Source organism: Carassius carassius, chromosome 47 (genome assembly GCF_963082965.1).
Source record: "Carassius carassius chromosome 47, fCarCar2.1, whole genome shotgun sequence".
NCBI classification, from domain to species: domain Eukaryota; kingdom Metazoa; phylum Chordata; class Actinopteri; order Cypriniformes; family Cyprinidae; genus Carassius; species Carassius carassius.
In genome coordinates, this window is record NC_081801.1 from 21,296,280 (window position 1) to 21,314,437 (window position 18,158).

The 18,158-nt window shown below is 35.2% G+C and overlaps 1 protein-coding gene across 1 annotated transcript; it reads right to left on the reverse strand.

Moving 5' to 3' along the window:
• Positions 1-2,189: 2,189 nt before the first annotated feature.
• Positions 2,190-13,419, reverse strand: hnf1bb (HNF1 homeobox Bb). The gene is made up of 9 exons (XM_059542803.1): positions 12,914-13,419; positions 11,374-11,573; positions 9,981-10,257; positions 9,542-9,762; positions 8,119-8,264; positions 7,580-7,709; positions 3,470-3,619; positions 3,293-3,390; positions 2,190-2,908 (listed from the first exon to the last, which is right to left on the reverse strand). Exons 1-9 carry the CDS (start codon positions 13,279-13,281, stop codon positions 2,888-2,890), a joined length of 1,611 nt encoding a protein of 536 aa, XP_059398786.1. The 5' UTR covers positions 13,282-13,419; the 3' UTR covers positions 2,190-2,887.
• Positions 13,420-18,158: the final 4,739 nt, after the last annotated feature.

Genomic DNA, 18,158 nt, shown 5'->3' on the forward strand with positions numbered 1-18,158 from the left:
CTAGACTTTTTTTTCTTTTTTAAATTCTTACTGACACCAAACTTTTATAAAGATTTTGCAGATTATTTTTCATTATTCATGTTAATATTGTAAATAAATACAATAATATATACATCACTATAAAATGTTTTTTCTTTAGTCAGCATGTTTGAAACTGTCCAAGTGAACAAGTCAATGAGATCTTAGTATGTGGTCACTGGACCCCCAGATAGCTAGACAGAGGGTGGAATTGGTAATAATAGCCCTTTCTCCAATTTGATCAGACTCCCAACATATTTGACCCACTGATTACCATGTAAAGAGAGTCAAGGTTGGAACTTTAGCATGAGACCTAAAAAAAATACAGAGAGATCTACTCTCACAAGGGATATGATATACCAAAAGTCCATTAGAACAATAGAACCATAAAATATCACTGAAACTTTAAAGCCTCAAATAAAGCACATTTTTTTGTACAGAAGAAGAACAATAGGGTCACAACAAACCCACACATTTTATACAGTTCTGCTTTTAAACTCTCCAGAAAGTCTTGGATGATTCAAACATCATTTTCTGTGGTAATCTGTTGATAAAGCAACTTGTTTTGAATCCTGAACATTCCTTTAACACTTAGCTACGGTCGTGTGGGAAGAGAGCGGGCGATTACAGGAGTAAAGTCAGCTTTTCTGTCTCCTGTCTTTCTGACTTTTGACCACAGTGAGTGTCTAGCAGTAGCTGATATAAGATCTCTTCTGCCGACTGGTCCTGAAGGGCATGTCTGCACACTCACTGCTCCACGCCTCCACATTGTCCTCCATTGTCCACGTCCCAGCAGGGGTCCTCTGCTGCCTCCGCTGGACTTTACAGGAGAAACTATTATGCTAATCGCTAATGTGATACAATTACAATAAAGCTGATTTAGTTCATACAGACAGTTCAGAAACGTTGGATGATATGGATCTTACTTATATGTTTGTTGTTGAGATCAATGTACTTTTACTAACAAAGGCACCATTGTTAACTAAAGGAACAACAGAAGAACTTCAGGAACATCTTAGTCTCAACGTTTTTCTGAACATTTAAGGATAGTCATATAACTGTAAGCTTCATTTGTATATTTTGTGTGTTTTAGAATTTAACAACTAGTGCGAGGGAATGTACAGTATCTTGCTGATCAGTCCATAACTTGAATTGGCGCTTATTGTTGCTTCATTGTCCTTCAAGTGCATACACTTTTTAAATCATTTGATTTACATATTATATTGCATGTATTATATTTTATTAGAAGAGTAATATTGCAGAATCTAAAATATTTCAGTACTTTTAATTTTATTTCACAATTATTCTTTGATTTGCCAAATAAAATAATTTATTTGTATAAAAACGATACATTTACATTCATTATTTTCAGTGTTAAAAACAGTTGTGCAGCTTAGTATTTTTGAGGATTCTTTAATAAATATATTTCAAAAGAACAGCGTTTAAATTTTTTTACTGTAACTTTTTATCAATTTAATGTATCTCTGCTGAAGGAAATTGTTAATTTCTTTAAAAAACACAGTATTTGCAATGGTCATCTTCTTCTATATCAATAACAATAAACTGAATTGCCCACATAAAGCAAATTATCTCAAATGTAATACATTTTTGTTTTGGGCAACAAACAATTCTTTATCTTTAATTTGCACACGGAGCTACCCAGTACTGCATGTGCTAAATATTGCATATTTTCCAATTATTTTCTCAACTATAGACTTTGTCAAAATTTAGAACCACTGCCATCTCAATTATGAAAATTAATCAGTATTGGTTTTCTTCAGTGTCAAAAATTTATCTAATTAATCCCCAGGGTCTTGGTAATTTAGTTTCCATGGAAAAAAACATATAATTCATGCTAGAGAAGTCATGTGAGAAGAGCAAAGGAAATGACTTCACTTCCTAAAGGTGAACTCAGATGCTACATGCATGCCCTTTGAACAGTGAGACAACAAGGGAAATAGACCTAATGGGGCATGGGAAACATAAACACACCCTTTTATTACCCATCTCAGTCTCCACCTCTCCTTCACACCTCTGAGTTTCCATTAGTGTGTGTGAAAACATTTACAATGCAAAGTGTGGTCCTACTTTCTGCTATAGTACATTGCCAGACTCCAATAAATAATTAACAGTTAATCAAATTAATAAAAACAAGCACCAGAGACCACATATATTCTTCAAAAATGTATTATTTATCAATTTACACAAATATAAATATGATCGAGGTGATTCCAAAACATATAAAAAAAACAGCAAAGCCTTTCTTTATATATATATATATATATATATATATTCTACAATGGAGTACGTTGGAGTAGTGTGAAATCAATCCCTGAGAAGCAATTACATTTATAGCATCTTTTGGGATCACTTTTATGTGCAAGTCCATGCATTGAATTGGAAAGACCCTTTTGATGTTGTGATTTTTTTTTTTTTTAATTACAATTAGAATATGGGATACACTTCAAATCTCAAATATGTGTATAAAAAGTATCTGTGAATGACTTATTTTGTTGTTGTTATTGTTGTTTTGCCTAAAAAGTTGACCTTATTTTACAACAATCCATATTTTCTTATTAAATTGTATGTACAGTATCACTGAAGATTTCGTCACTTAAAACCAATGGGTGTGAAAGCTTCGGCTCAGTATTTAATCGTCTCAGCAAGTTCTGCCATTTTGTTCTGTCGTCCATTATGGCTCAAACGCATAATATACCAATCACTAGTCTTCATTTGATGCAGAATCCAGAGGCAGTGCTGCTCCGGTTGGTTCTCCATGCTGACAAGTTACTAAAGTAACCGAGGAACGCAGATATAATGCACTGCTGTTGCTAAGCTGCCGAGGATGTTCTCGCTCCGGTGCATGTGTTCACCAGGCCTGCAAAGGACACTGCAGCGACAACAGAGAGTAACAATTACACATCATAATGACCAATATGGATATGCACAGTTTATGTATATAGAGAGAAATATCTGTATAAAAATCTTTCCACCTTATTTTTTTTTTTCATTTTCTGTGAATGTGCACGACTTTAGATTCATTAGCTGCTGTAGTTAAAAACTAAAAGAATAACAGTGCAGTAAACAGTAAAACTATTTGTGCGAAACACAAGTGTTTATGATTACGCTTTATGATTACAAATACCAGTTTGCAATATCAAGCAGCATAACAATTGTTTTTGCTCTGCTAAAATAACTGGAAGCGAATGACACCGGAAGCCTCGCGCATTCAAGGCCAAACATGAGCTGGACATATAGGAAACTGAAGTTTGACCTGCTTGCTGGAGCCCAGGTGTGTGATGGTGCTGGTGTCCATGGTCGTGTATCGAGGTGGATGGGAAAACTGGCCAACTTCTTGTTTGGGAGAGTACACTGAAAGAGAGTTTTGCACATCGTTATTCAGAATCACAATATTTTCCGCTGTCGTTCGCAAAGAAACAATTGTATTTACTGTGTGACTGTGTGAAGGGCTGCTGGGAGATGTGAGCTGTGGTCAGCTGTGTCAGGCTGCTGCTCTGAGGGAACTGCATTGGCTGCAGGGTTGTGAGTCCAGACACGCTGTTGATGACGGGCACACTCTGAGACTGAGGAGACGTCAGACCTAAAAAAAAAAAAAAAAAAAAAAACCTTTTCAAGTCAAAGTGTTCTACAATAATTAAAATAATAATAATCCTTCATAGATACTTTACTTAATATATTATTTAAAAGAGACATATATCAGGATTCTTATAGTTAACTAAAACTAGACTGAATGTTTGCAAAGTTTTCCCATTTCTTTCCTTAGGATTTTTCACCTCCAGGTTTAAATGCATCTTGTTTCCTCCTGGAGCATCAATGAGCATTTAAACCTTTTTATTAGTTGCATGTAAGTCCCTCAGTGTAAAAAAATATGGATCTCAAAATTATAGAGTTACTGTGAAGGGTTAAAATACACAAAAGATGCTGGAAAATCATATAATTTTTTTCAGGGATTTGTGGGAACTGAAGGGTTTTTCTGAAGAGCAGCGGGCAGTTTAACTGTTCAGGACAAACAAGGGACTCATGAACAATTGCAGAAAAAAAAGTTGTGGAACCATCCAGGTAACAACACGTATTAAGAATCAATAATATGTTAACTTTTGAATGAGGTCGGTTTTATACATTCAACTATTATTTTTTATTGTGGACTATATTTAAACATTTTTTATGTAAAATATTTTATTCAGTTCAGACTGTAATGACATGTTTGAAAAAGAACTCAAAATAAGAGAACACTTACAGTGGGGCTCGAAAGTTTGGGCACCCCTTGCAGAATCTCTGAAAATGTGAATAATTTTCAAAAAATAAGAGAGATCATACTAAATGTATGTTATTTTTTATTTAGTACTCTCTTTTTTTTCAATTGCTGAAATTATTAAAATAACCCCTTTCAAAAGGCTCCAGAAGGAAACAAGATGTATCTAGGGGGTGAAAACTTTTGGAATTTGAAGATCAAGGTAAATTGTATTTAATTTCTGTTCCGGGAAACATACAAGTATCTTCTGTTGCTTACGAAGGGCGGAACTAAATGTAAAAAATATATATTTCAACAAAATAAGAACAATTTGGACATCTTCATCATGTTCACAAGTTTTCACCCCCAAATCTTAAAGCATCTTGTTTCCTTCTGGAGCATCAGTGAACGTTTGAATCTTTTTTAATAGTTGTGTTTGAGTGCCTCAATTGTCCTCAGTGTGAAAAGCTGTATCTCAAAATCATACAGTCACTGCTGGAAAGGGTTCAAATATGCAAAGAAGCTGGAAAACTGAAGAACAGTTCTCAGTTTAACTGTTCAGAACAAACAAGGGACTCATGCACAACCATCACAAAACAGAAAGACAGTCATGGATCATCCAGCTAAAAGCACACAGTATTAAGAATTAAGGGTTCCCAAACTTTTGAATGGGGTTATTTTAATAATTTCAGCAATTTTAGTCTTGTGGACTAAATATGAACATCTTTTATGTACAATATCTTACTCCTTTACAGTACTAAATAAAAAATAACATGCATTTAGTATGATCTCTCTTATTTTTTGAAAATTATTCACATTTTCACAGATTCTGCACGGGGTGCCCAAACTTTCGAGCCCCATTATACCGATACCTCCAAGTTATTGGTGTTAATCTGGCACCTGGTGCTAATTCTCTTAATTATATGACAAACCCTATTTAACTGGTAGCATTCCACCAATTTTCACTGAGATTGCAAAGATGGTTGGCCACTATGGTGACTGAAAGCCTGGGACAGGAGGCAGTCCACATGAAGGCCAAAAAGATGACCGTTTGTCATTGCAAATCTGTGATTTCTAGAATATTTCAGCTTTACAGTGACACTAATTCATTCAAGTCCCTCAAAAAGGCTGGTTGTCCACATAAGACAAATGCACAAGAGGACATGATAATGTGGAGACTCTCAACGGGGAATCAGTTCAACACTGCAGCTGGAATTGCTTGTCAATTCAGCGCTGATCAGGGTAAGGATCTGTCTCGGCATGTTAAGGAGAAGTCGGACTGAAAGTGCACTCTGCAGTGACCAAACCTCTCATCAGCAGAAGGAATCAAAAGACTAGACTCCCCTTTGCTGGAGAGCATGTTGTGTGAAGAGAGAAGAACTGGTCCAATGTTCACTCTAGTAATGAGAGCAAGTTTATTTTATTTTGGTCTAATGGGAAACATTTTTGTTTGGTGTCAAACTTGGGAAAGACTGAAGGCAAAGTGCGTAAAGATGTCAGTGAAAGATGGAGGAAGATGTGTCATGATTAGTTGAATGTTTTGTGCAGCAGGAGTTGGGCTTCTTCTACAGCTACACGGCAGGCTGAATGCAAATATTTATCAGAACCTCCTTCAGCAACATGTGGTTCCTTCGCTGCAAGCATGTCCCAATCAGTCTGCAATTATCATGCAAGACAATGCCTGTCACACTGCAAAATGGGTAAAGCACTTCCTTGAAGCCAAGAACACTGAAATAATGAAATTGCCATCCCAGAGTCCTAATCTAAACCTGACTGAAAATCTCTGGAAAATCCTTGGAGACAAAGTTATGGCTAAGAAATCCACTACAGTTACTGAACTGTGGAAGAGACTGGAAAAAGAGTGGACACGACCACACAAGAGCAGTGTGAGAAACTTGTGATATCATGCAGCCACAGATGTGCTGAAGTCATTCAAAGCCTCTACACTTCCTACTAATTTCTGACAGCTGTAACCCTCCAAAATTTTAGCTGTAATCTTCTTTAGTTGAAATTTTCAAAATTTAAGTTTTTATATATTTTCATCTTCATGGAACATGATCTTTACTTAATATCCTAATCGATAATTTTGACATATAATGTTTTTTTGGCTATTGCTAAAAATATACCCCAGCGACTTAAGACTGGTTTTGTGGTCCAGGGTCATGTGTGTGTGTGTGTGTATTTGGGAGGGTTTCTGTAACTATATATATGTTGCAATAAAAATAAACCAATAAAAAGGGGCCACAACCTATACAGCATTTGAAGTGCATTATAAATGTTCTTTTTGCGCCAAAACAGTCACATTATAGTTTCCCATGATAATTTGAATCTTTAAACACGGGAAGATTTTGCAAGAATTACATTTACATTGAAAACGTGTACTTGCGTTACTGTGGTAGTCACATACCTCAGAACTCAAGGGGGCGATAGAGTGACCTTTAAACATCTGTGTCATAAAACCAAATGTGTGGCTCTAAACATGTTTATTAGATCTAACTAGATCACCAAGATGCTTAGAAAACTAGACTTCTGCTATCAAAACCTTGTTTGTTTGAAAATCCCAACTAGCACAGCAATAGTGGCTCAACCAAACACAGCTTGGGGGCGGGGCCATCTGTTTGATTGACTAATAGGAGGAGGAGTGTTTGGGGAAATAATGAGGAGATTTTTACATTGTATGGTAAGGATAAATTAATATAGAAATTAACTGTAAAAAAAAAAAAAAAGATGCAGTAAAACCCGTAAAAAAAAAAAGAAAAAATTAAACAGTAAAAGGACATTCCCAGAAATCCCAGCGTGACAGATCAAATATGATTATATTTTATATAAATAATGTTACTTCTCATTTTTGTTACATTTTCTGTGATTAACTTAACGTATATTACATTAATTTGGTGTCATGTATATTACCCTGATGATGTTTTTGTCTATGATCCTGTGCATCATATATATGTGAGTATATATGGTTTCATGTTTTATGGTTATGATGAACACATGATGACTTATCATATGGCTTTCTGTGTTGCCACTTTTATTACTATAGTGGTTATCAGTGCATTAACTGTACAGATTAAAAAAAAAGATTTTGGTAGTTCAAGTAGCTTGGTATATTAACATTAAATCACTAAATTTCATTGTAAGTTGGCACCAATGTTTTAATACCTGAAACATTGTCACCATACTTTTTACAGCTGCCTTTTCTTTACTGTAAATTTAACAGGGTTTTTTTTACAGTGTACATACCACAGTTTAAGAACCAAAATAATGTTGTAAGATATGAAGGAGGAAATAAAATGGTGATACACTCACTTTGAGCTGCCAGGCTCATAATGAGGCTCTGTGCTTGCTGATGATGATGATGATGATGAGATGAATGAGACAGACTATGAATGTTGGTCAAAGTGCTTACAGGAGGCAAAACTCCACCAGAGACTGAGATCTGGACACACACACACATGCATGCATACACACAATGTAAATACATGTAAGGTACACAAACACTTTGCAAGTTAGATTATGATTCTCTACTCTGGTGCAAAACGTTGTTTTAGACCGTGAGTGCGCACTCACATAACATAACAAATGTTTATTGCGGGGGGGCAATTTACACCAGCCATAAAAGTGAATAAACGCACTGCCTGCACATGCTAGATCAATGCTCTCTTTGACCTAGTTGAGTCAGTTTTCAAATAAAGGCGACTTTATAAATCATGTCTGTAAAATGTACATTGATCTCTGCGACTACATGCTATTTCGGGTTGATAAAAGGCTGGTAGACCCGTACTTGTCAAAGCGTGCACATTGTGACTATACAATAATATGGACACTAAAAACAGATTTTGCTTTACCATTTTGGCATCTGTCGATAGCAAGCCGTGGCAGGGGTCCAGACTACCCGGAGACACTTGTTGCAATACTGATTGGCTGCTGCCATGGTGATTGATGGTCGTAGAGGAAGTGACTTCACTAGTTCCTTGTTGACTATACCTGAGTTCTGCATTGAAAAACATAAGAAAGGTATATTTTTTAACTGTATTGCTGTGCACATTTAATGCTTTCAAAACAAAAAAACGCTAATTTTGTTGTTCTGTCACGCTGAAAACGGCAAGAAAATAAAACTGCTAGTCGCACATACTGACCTGATTCTTTCTATCTTTATTTGACCTAGTTGTGTAGCTGTAAATGCAGCTAAAATGATAAGAGTCTACAGTCCAAACACGGAAAAGTCTTTATCAGACCGTCTATTCCTTAAATGCATTCTCATAAACATATCTCAGAACGGATTATGCTAAATGTTGTGCCTTTTCTTGCTCTGGGCAAACAAATACAATCAAAGAGCTTTTGAACAGTTGGAGGTCAGTGACTGCAGCAGAACACACAGGTTGAGCAAACACGCTGTTCTCTGACTCACTCTCTTGACGTAATATTAATCCAATCGCAAACATTCTGCGGAATTTGGTCCATTTCACAGGCTGACAGTTTACAGCTTTTCATAACAGCTTTTCAACAGAACAGTGTCCTTTTGTAGTTGTCAAAAGTTAAGCTAAAGCATTTTGATTTTATTATATGATAATTTTCAGTTACTGCACGATCCTTATGGGTTTCAAATATTTTTTTCCAACTAGCTATCGACCTTCTGAGGGAGAGAATGTGTGCTGCACACCCTCCCAGACACAAAGCTCGAACCTTGACATGACCCTGGTTTGACCCTAAAGATTTTATGTCTTTCTGTATCACATGTGTCTGCAGGTGCGGCTGTGTGTTTTGTTCACACACTAATGGGACGGAGGAATTCCAATAAAACACACACACTCTTACTGCATCTGCGACCCTTTTTACACCTGATATTAGCACTCATAGTGGTTAAATACCATAGTGGTTAAATTACCAGTAACTAAAAAAACGATTAAAAACATTTTTGTTATTTGAAATAAAGTTTTAAACTAAACAAAAATTATAAATATTGTCTTGTCAGTTAAAAGAACTTTTTAAGTCGAAGCACTAAAATTACTAAGTGGAAATAAAACTAAAACTGAAATAAAAATAAATTAAACCTATATAGTAATAAATATATTTAAAAATTATAAAAATGACAAAAAGACATATCAACATGATTAAAAATGAAACTAAAATTAAAACGAAACTGAAAATACAAAAATAAAAGCTATATGATAGTATTTAAATAATACTTGGTAGGCATCAGATCATCCAAGATGTTAATATCAAGTGTAAACAGAACCTGTGAGGATTTGCACAGCGGTGAAATCTTACTTGAATCTGAGCTGCTGTGATGGTGCTGGGTATGTGATGATGGGTGGGACAACAGGGGGTTCATGCTGTGGGTTGGATACGTATCCATAGCCAACTTCTGTCTGAAGGCTTCCTCCTTACGCCGATTAGCAAACCAGTTGTACACACGAACCTCCGTGACCAGGTTAGATCCAAGTCCATGAGCTTTAGAGGGCGACACGCCCCTCTGAACACACTCTGCCCTGAAATCAACCCAAAAATAAGGAACTGGTCTTTGTACAGTCCATTTTTATTTGAATGCATTTAAGATATAAAAATTCAATATATATAGTATAAATAAAACTAAATAAATAATTCAAAATCAAAGTGCAAGAGGGTATACAGTAACTTGACAATACATATATAATATAATACAATAAAATTAAAAACATCCTTCTAAAGGCAAGAGGCAGAACATTACCTGTTGCATTCCTCTACCAGCGCTTCCCTTTCTTCTTTGCTGGGGTTCTTCTGTCGTTCATAAGCCTGGTAGAGTATCTCCTGAGATGCTGGACCCCATTTGAAGCGGTTTCGTCTCATCCTCTTAGAGCCTGGCTCCCCCTCATCTCCGATTGGTCCTCCAGAACCTCCGGCTGCCCCCGAACTGTGTCCGGTATTATTGAATTCTGGGAAAAAAAACAGGACCTGATCCTGACTGCCTGAGTCACTGGGTTCAGAGCCCTGAACACGGTCGAACTCTGCGAAAATAAGAGGGGGACACGATTGGGGCAGAGTAAAGCAGAATCATGATAGATAGTGTTTGGATGGGGAAGGTCATAATGAAGGCGCAATTTTGAGAAGGATAAAAATGGATCCAATAATGGGGCTCACATGATACATAATGACCCGGGCAAAAATGAAAGTGTCCTTCATTAATCTAGGCTATTCCGAGTAAGTATTTAACACATCTTCCTAATAACAGTCTACACATTTAAGAATAAGTATGTCTTACTTTTCTGAGTGCTGTCTGTTCTATACAACCAAAATCTGAGAACCAACGAGATATAATAATGGATAAAATAAAAACATTCACAAAGGAGAGTTGTAAAAAATGATTTTATGTAGATTTAAATAAATGTGGTGGATGATAATTAATATAAGAATTTATAATAGTGTGCTTTAAATGTAATATATTAAAATATGAAATATAAATATGGTGGATCATTTATAAAATAATTCACAATAGTGTATTTTAAATGTAATAAAATATGAAACATGTTTTGCAAATACACATGCACATACATGAAATATATAACAAAATATTAAAACCAAATGCAAACAAATATTAATTTTTTTTTTAAATAAATAAATGTGACTTGGTATTATATTTTGTTAGTGTATATAATGCAAAGAGATTCATTAATGTTAACCATGGCTAAAAATTGTTTGAATACTAATAAGGAAATAAAGTTAACACTTTATAATAAGGTCCCATGAGTTAATGCATTGACTAACATTAACTAACAATGAGCAATACACTTGTTTCAGTATTAATTCATTGTTGTTTACATTTAATAAAATAGTTACTAAAATTACATCTGTTTTGTGTTAATTCTGAGGTATATTAAATAATATTAACATAATGCAATTTTTGTTTAATTTTAATTATGTATTGTTAAATGCTGTAACTAAGAATAAAAAATAAACTATTAGAATTTAATTTTTAATTTTAATTTTTCATTGTTCTTTCATGTTTAACTAATGTAGTTAACTAATGGTAACAAATGGAACCTTTTTGTAAAGCGTTCTAAAAACCCTTTTACATACGTTCTTATCTAACAGATGTTGAACATTGTGTTAAGAGGCTGACTTACGTCTTTCGATTTCGCGCTGTTTCTGGACATACCAGGTGTAAAGCGCGGCTCGTTTGGTCGTCTTCATCGGCGTGCCTTTATTCAGGTGCTGCGACAGGTGAGACTGATTGAGCCCCGTCACGTCCACCACCTCGCGCTGAGGAATATTGTGCTGCTGCATGTAGCCTTTGACAGTGCGCGCGACGCGCCACGGGTCCTCACTGCCAAACACAGCGCACAATGCTATCACGAGCATTCACAAAGAACTTATGCATTATTTTATATGTTTATGTCATTTGTTCGTGTAAAATGATGCCTGTATGTTTTGAAATATCGAAACGTAAATAATTTTTTTTACAAACGTATAAAATAGGCTACAATTAATAACTGACATGCAATGACATTTAATAATATCTAATTCAAAAATAAAAATCCATCCAATATATTACGAAATATTTCAAAAGTATTTAACAATTAACGCTGTCCAATTAGTAATAGTAACCTATTCAAGGTAAAAAAAAAAAAAAAAGAATAAAAAAATTCTAAAGGAGACATTTACCCTCGACAGTCATTTGGGATTAATAGGCTAAGTGTATGTAAGAACAATATAACAATTAGAATAGACATGTAATAATATTATGCGCTTTATTTGTAAGCTATATAATTTAAAATATAAGCCTACATCAACACGACGACAAATGGCCTCAATAAAACTCTTAATTGAGCTATATTTGTGAAATCAATTTAGACCAGCACTCCACACATTTTCCTACGACACGTAAAGCGCTCGTGCTCGTTTAATACGCTTAAACCAAAAAGGAAAATGTCTGCTAATGTTTGTTTGGGGAAATAACCCCTCACATTAGAGAGTGCTCGAGGATGTTGATTTAAGACTATAACTTTGGACAATGAATAACTAGATATCTTTCCCCTCTATTCATACGGCATTGTGTATCTTTCTGTTGATGATTTATAGAAATAAATTAATAACAACTACACGTGGTTTCGTTTTGAGTACGTAAATCTTCTTATACTTATAAACAGGAACATTTCGATTTTTGCTCATATTTACAAAACGTTACATAGCCTAATTTAGCTGCTAGGCTAATTCAAACAGTAGGCCTATTAAAATAATACCGAAGTAAAGATAAAAAAATAAATAATAATCAAATAATATACTAGGCTAAATCATAATGGTTTTGCCAAATCATTTTATAAATGTTTTGACATGCAAAAAGTAAAAAAGTTTATAGTTCAAACAAATAAATAATAGGAAAAAACTGAATAGTTTCAGTGCATTAGGTCAAAGTTTACGCACGGGTTTGTTACAGTGTAATTAACTACGTCTCTACTTAGAATTAAGGACTAGGCACACTATTTTATTGATCATTGTTGCGCACTGTTCTTTTTACTGCTACTGAAATAAAAAAATAAAAAAATAACATGCAGGCCTACTGTGTACCATGCTGTCTTGAATTATCTGCATGTAATATTTTAATAAAACGCCAATTAGTCAGTGAACTGAAAAGTAAAGTAGCCTATCTCTATCTGAATAACTCACGCCAGCATGCGGTCGACCTCCGCGCGCTGCTCCGCCGCCTCCTCGGTGTTGAGAGACTGCAGCTCGCGCAGGATCGGCGGCGTGTCGAAGTCATCCCCGTCATCCGATCCTTCATCACCGGACACTTTCCCCGCTTTCCCCTGCGCGCTGGTCAGAGTCAGGAACACCGGCTTGGAGTCATTGTCGCTGCCGCCGTTGACACTCGACGGGGACAAGGGTTTTTCCATTTTTATTCCGAATTCAGCAGGACACGGACATAAATCCTCCAGCGCCTGGACCAGCACATCCTTAGTGACCCCCGAGTCCAACAGCGCACTCAGGAGCTCCTGCTGAAGCGATGTCAACTTGGACACCATGTCAGTAAACATCAATCCGGTCTTGTTGAAAGTCCTCGCGACTTCGGTAAACAGTCGTGTGAAATTAACTGAAATAAAGTTTTTTTAAGGTCTAGAAAACATGAGACTAACGCGTCTTTACGCACAGTTTTGAGGTTGTCCTGAGCACGAGCGCACCTGCTGAAGGAAGTAGTTGTCCGCGTCTGATGGGCGGAGCTGACTTCATGCTCATTGGCTGTTACACCTTATGCAAATGATGTTTACTCATTTCTGAATATGCTAATTCGTAGCTAAGGCTTATTCAGGTATACGTGTTTGAAATGTTTAGTCTTGATGTGTTTTGATACCTTTGGAGTAACTTTCTATGTTCAGCTACAATTAAAATGGTGAAACAAATGCCAAAAAATTAATTAATTAATAAATACGGCCTTATAAACATATTATTATTATTGTTTATATTATTAATAAAATTTCTAAAAAAAATGTTTTTACGTTTTGTAATTTGAATAGTCTAAATAAATACTTTTTAATAGCTTCCTTTCATTTATTTACTTTGTAGCTAAAAATCTAAAATTAAGCTTACATTTCTAGCTGTTTTTCACTTGAGAATCAAAGCAGCGCTTATCAGTAGACCCAAAACTGAAATAAAAGATAATGGATTAATTGGTATATTTATTTGTTAGTTTTATTGTGTTCCTATAGTGTTTCATGTTTCATCATGTTTCAATTTTGTGAGGGAAAATCACTTATTGTAAATCCACACTGCATTTCCATCATTCTCATTCTTTTGTTTTATTTATTTATTTGATTCTGGAAAGAGAAATCATGCCTTTATGGGCAAGAACATCAGCATATCAGCAGCAAATGTGCTAATATTTTTTATAAATAGACTGAAATATAATTGCTATATGAAAAAATCTGAAATTTGAAATCTTTTATGAATTTGATAACAATGTGAATAATTCACAAGACCAGATCTGCTGCTGGAACAGAATTTTAATGCATGCTGCATTTCAACCTTTCTCACAGATTTTGGGCACTGGTCAGTTCTCAATGATTAACAGCAGTTAATACCAAACTTACAGAAATTACATATTTTTTCCAGGATGTGAAACTACTGTTGTGAAAGCTGCAGTGGAGTGTGACTGTATCGGATGAATAATTTGTTCGTTTTTTCTCTTCGGACCAAGAGGTTTTTATCTTGTTCCTTGACACTATCAAAGGCTCTGCTGTCTCCCTGACAATGCCTCTTCCTTGTCCCCCACTGGTAATGTTTGTAAATATGACTAATTTGCCTGCAGCTTGAACCCAAAAGTATTATTAATGTTACCAAGCCATCAGAGTTAGCCAATAGGCATAGATATTTGATTGAGGGATTTACAGATATATTACATTTGTAATTTTTTTTGTAAGAATGGCTGGAATATGCTTAAATAATGCATTTAGTAAAACTTTTATAATCTGGGGAATCAGTGACCAGAAAGATGAGTTCCGGTCAGTAAGCTGGACCTTGACTTGGACTCAAAAGGACACATAAACACAAGTATACACACGCACACACACACTGTGTGCCTGAGAGAGATGGAGAGAAGTTTATTTCTGTATAAAAATGACACCGAGTTTATTGAGAGCTGGTGTTCTGAATGATAGATGAGGTCTCGAGGCATTTTTTTGTCTGTTTGCAGTGACAGATCTGTGACCACAGGTGTTACAGCATATAAAGACTCTGTTGATCACTCTGTTAGACATTAACCTCACTAATCTAACCTGCATGAGCTTCCTTTTCATGATGATGAGCATGATTATTATTGTTTTTGTTATAAAACAGCTTCACATTTTCCTATTCATATCTCCTATTTAAGGATGAATTACAATTTCAAGGATTAGAAATTTAAATAGCGGATGTTTTTATTTCACAAAAAAATTAATTAAATGCAGTTTCTTAGTCTGGACATAATATATTGAGTCTGATGAATGTGCAAGGGCACAAGACTACAACTGACCAAAAGCTCTGAGCATTTGTCAAAATTAAAGCGACTGAAAGACATCAGCCTCATTTCCTTTAAGGAGGCAGAGGAGCAAATGAGATCAGTCGCAAAGGAAATAAGGAGTGTGAGTGGAGCTACTCTCCCAGAACAAACTGCAGCTCTCAAGCCCCGCCAGTATACACTTACTGAAATCTATTTATCTATATAAACAAATCCCAGTAGTGATCTAGACTGAATCTATCTATCTATCCATCCATCCATCTATCTATGCAGACAATTTAGCTTTATTTTTTAAACTCATTTTGCTCACTTTCAAGTAAACATCAATTTGGCCATTTTGGGGGGAATTTACGAAGGCTGTCTCTTTCAATCTAATTTTTCAGTCTACAAGACTCAAAGTCTTATAAATCAATTGACAATTCATGTAAACTGGTAAACTGCACAGGCAGAACACTGAATTGCATTATAGCACGTATCATTCAACAGCTATGATGCTGGACTGTGGTTTTACAGCACAGTAAAGAATTCATGAGTTTTTTATGGAGACTTCGATGGCTCCTCAAGAGGGGTCAAAATCTGTCAAACGGGCACCGTAAATGTAAGAAGAGATTAAACCCTGGTAGAGCATGTGATGCTGGCACAGTAAAATGCCTGAGATCTGAAACTACAGCAAATCTGACGTAAATTCATTTTGATTTCAACAGGGATTCAGTATCACACAATATGGTACTGCTTTTTCTGTCTTTCACTTCTTGGAGAGACATCACTCACCCATCCCGTATACACAGTCATTTAGCTAAACGGTTACTCGGGTTAATCCGGTATTGCTTAACTAATGCACTGCAAGTCTTTCAACCAACACAAGCACATTAACATCTATTATTCCTACAGATGTATATATAGAGAAAGAGATAAATGCAGTTGTTGTATTGTGTTGTGTTGTATTTCTTACGCTTTTAAGCATAAGATTTTAAATTGTAGCATTAAGATGAGCATTTTGAATTATTTCTTTTATTAATCAGAAACATGCATTAGTGTTTTAGAGAGCCTTATCCAATCCTAAGAGATCATGTGGTGTTTTAAAGGTCCTGATTGTCCCTCATCTCTTGGGACCCCAAGTGGGAAGAGGGGGATGAGGGTGAGCGCTCAGGAACAGCCGTGTCTGAATCAGCATTCCTCCCTCCTGTTAGAGAAGAGTGGACTCTGCCCCGCTGAACCTCACGCTCGCTTGATCTGCTCTTCACAGGAATCACACGTCTCGCCCTCTTCTTCATCCTGATTGCACTCCTCCTGCTGCTTTTCTCTCACACGCCTCAGTGACCCCGAGGCCCCAGAGGGCCAAAGTCAATTAAGGTATCACATCAAACTTAAAACTTACAGCTCATTTCATTAAAGCTTATGCTGCCATTGCTTTTACCGTTCAGATATTTGCAGCTACTTTCCCACAGATTTATCAGTTATTCAATAACATATAAAGATATGTTAATGAACATATTAAAAAAGATTTTAAAAGTCTTCCTGATATTTAAATGTTAATAAGTTGCACTCAAGCTAAATTATATTAGCTGTGCTGGGTAGTAACTTATTATATGCAATCTGCAAAAAGGAATTATGGGTAATTATGGGTCCAAAATCGTTATAATCAGTGATTTTTTAGTGATTACATATTCACATAGTATATTAGAATTGGTAAATTGTTCTCTTTCTGATTACTCTTTTAGAATTTCCTTTCACTATTTTTCCTTAAATCATGTTTGAACCAGATGCTAATTTTAAAACTTTTTGCTAGCAACAGCGGTCTGTTTTTTTTTCTTCTTCTAATTATTTTTATTTATTTATTTATTTTTTTTATGATAAGTAAGTGTTATATAAACAATTGTTTTATCTATAAGAAAGAGTTTCAGTAAAAACAGAGTTAAAAAAAATATTACCCCTGCTTGCATAGGTTCGAAAATACTTAATAATTGTTTTGCAGAATCACACACACAAACCAAACCCTTGTCAGATGACTACAATTACACAGAACATGGAGAGGCTACACAGCATTCTGACCAATGGATTTAAAGAAATCATTTTACTTTTGATGAGACGTATGGCAACATTATTGTACAGTATAAAATGCAATGCAAATTATGTCAAATCAAAAAACAAAACAAAAAAAGGTCTAATGTTAGTACACATGGCAAAATTTCATAATTCTAGAAACTCTCCCATAATGAAAGCATATTTAACACATATAGGCTTTAGACATTCATCCTTGTCATTTGGGGATATCGGAAATCTCCCTCATATGTTATTCATAATTTGTGATCCATGCTTCTGAAATTTGGCACAAAATCGGCATTCAATTAGACAATGTATAAAAGAAACAAAAAAACAAAAACAAAGTGAGATACTGTGTCTTCGTTTTATCCAGTGACCTTCATTGATGATTGATTCTGAAAACCTAGAGAGAATATTTATTTATTTATTTTTTAAAGTCCAGACCTGCAGACATAGGATTCCCAAACTTTTTTTTGTCACCTGAACCCCTGTAAAAGTATTCATGTGAAGGCCTTGTAAGATTTCTAGGCTAATATTTCAATAATTTAAATGCATCCACATGTTCACAACTCTCTGATGTTGGTTTATGCTCACATCATCTCGCAAGTAAAGAAAATTTTTTATTGTTCAAATGTTTTGTTTATATTTAATTAATTTGAAGTACTTTTTATGATTTAATTAGCTTTTCATCAAGTCATGAACCCTAGTTTGGGAAACAAAATGTTTAATGCACTTAATTTTTTTTATTACAAAGAATGGAATATATTTATTTATTTGCATTTTCATACAGTATCCACTTTTTATTTCATCTGGTGTCTTAGTGATTTTCAGTAAATGTATGCCCTCAAGTTCACAGGGTGTAGTTCATTACATTAACTA

Coding starts and splice junctions, on each gene's coding strand:
- hnf1bb (XM_059542803.1), bottom strand. CDS start 13,281: ATGTTTACTGACATGGTGTCCAAGTTGACATCGCTTCAGCAGGAGCTC. Junction 11,574..12,913: donor GAGGTCGACCGCATGCTGGC/GTGAGTTATTCA, acceptor TGTGTTTGGCAG/TGAGGACCCGTGGCGCGTCG. Junction 3,620..7,579: donor TATGAGCCTGGCAGCTCAAA/GTGAGTGTATCA, acceptor TTTTTTTTTTAG/GTCTGACGTCTCCTCAGTCT.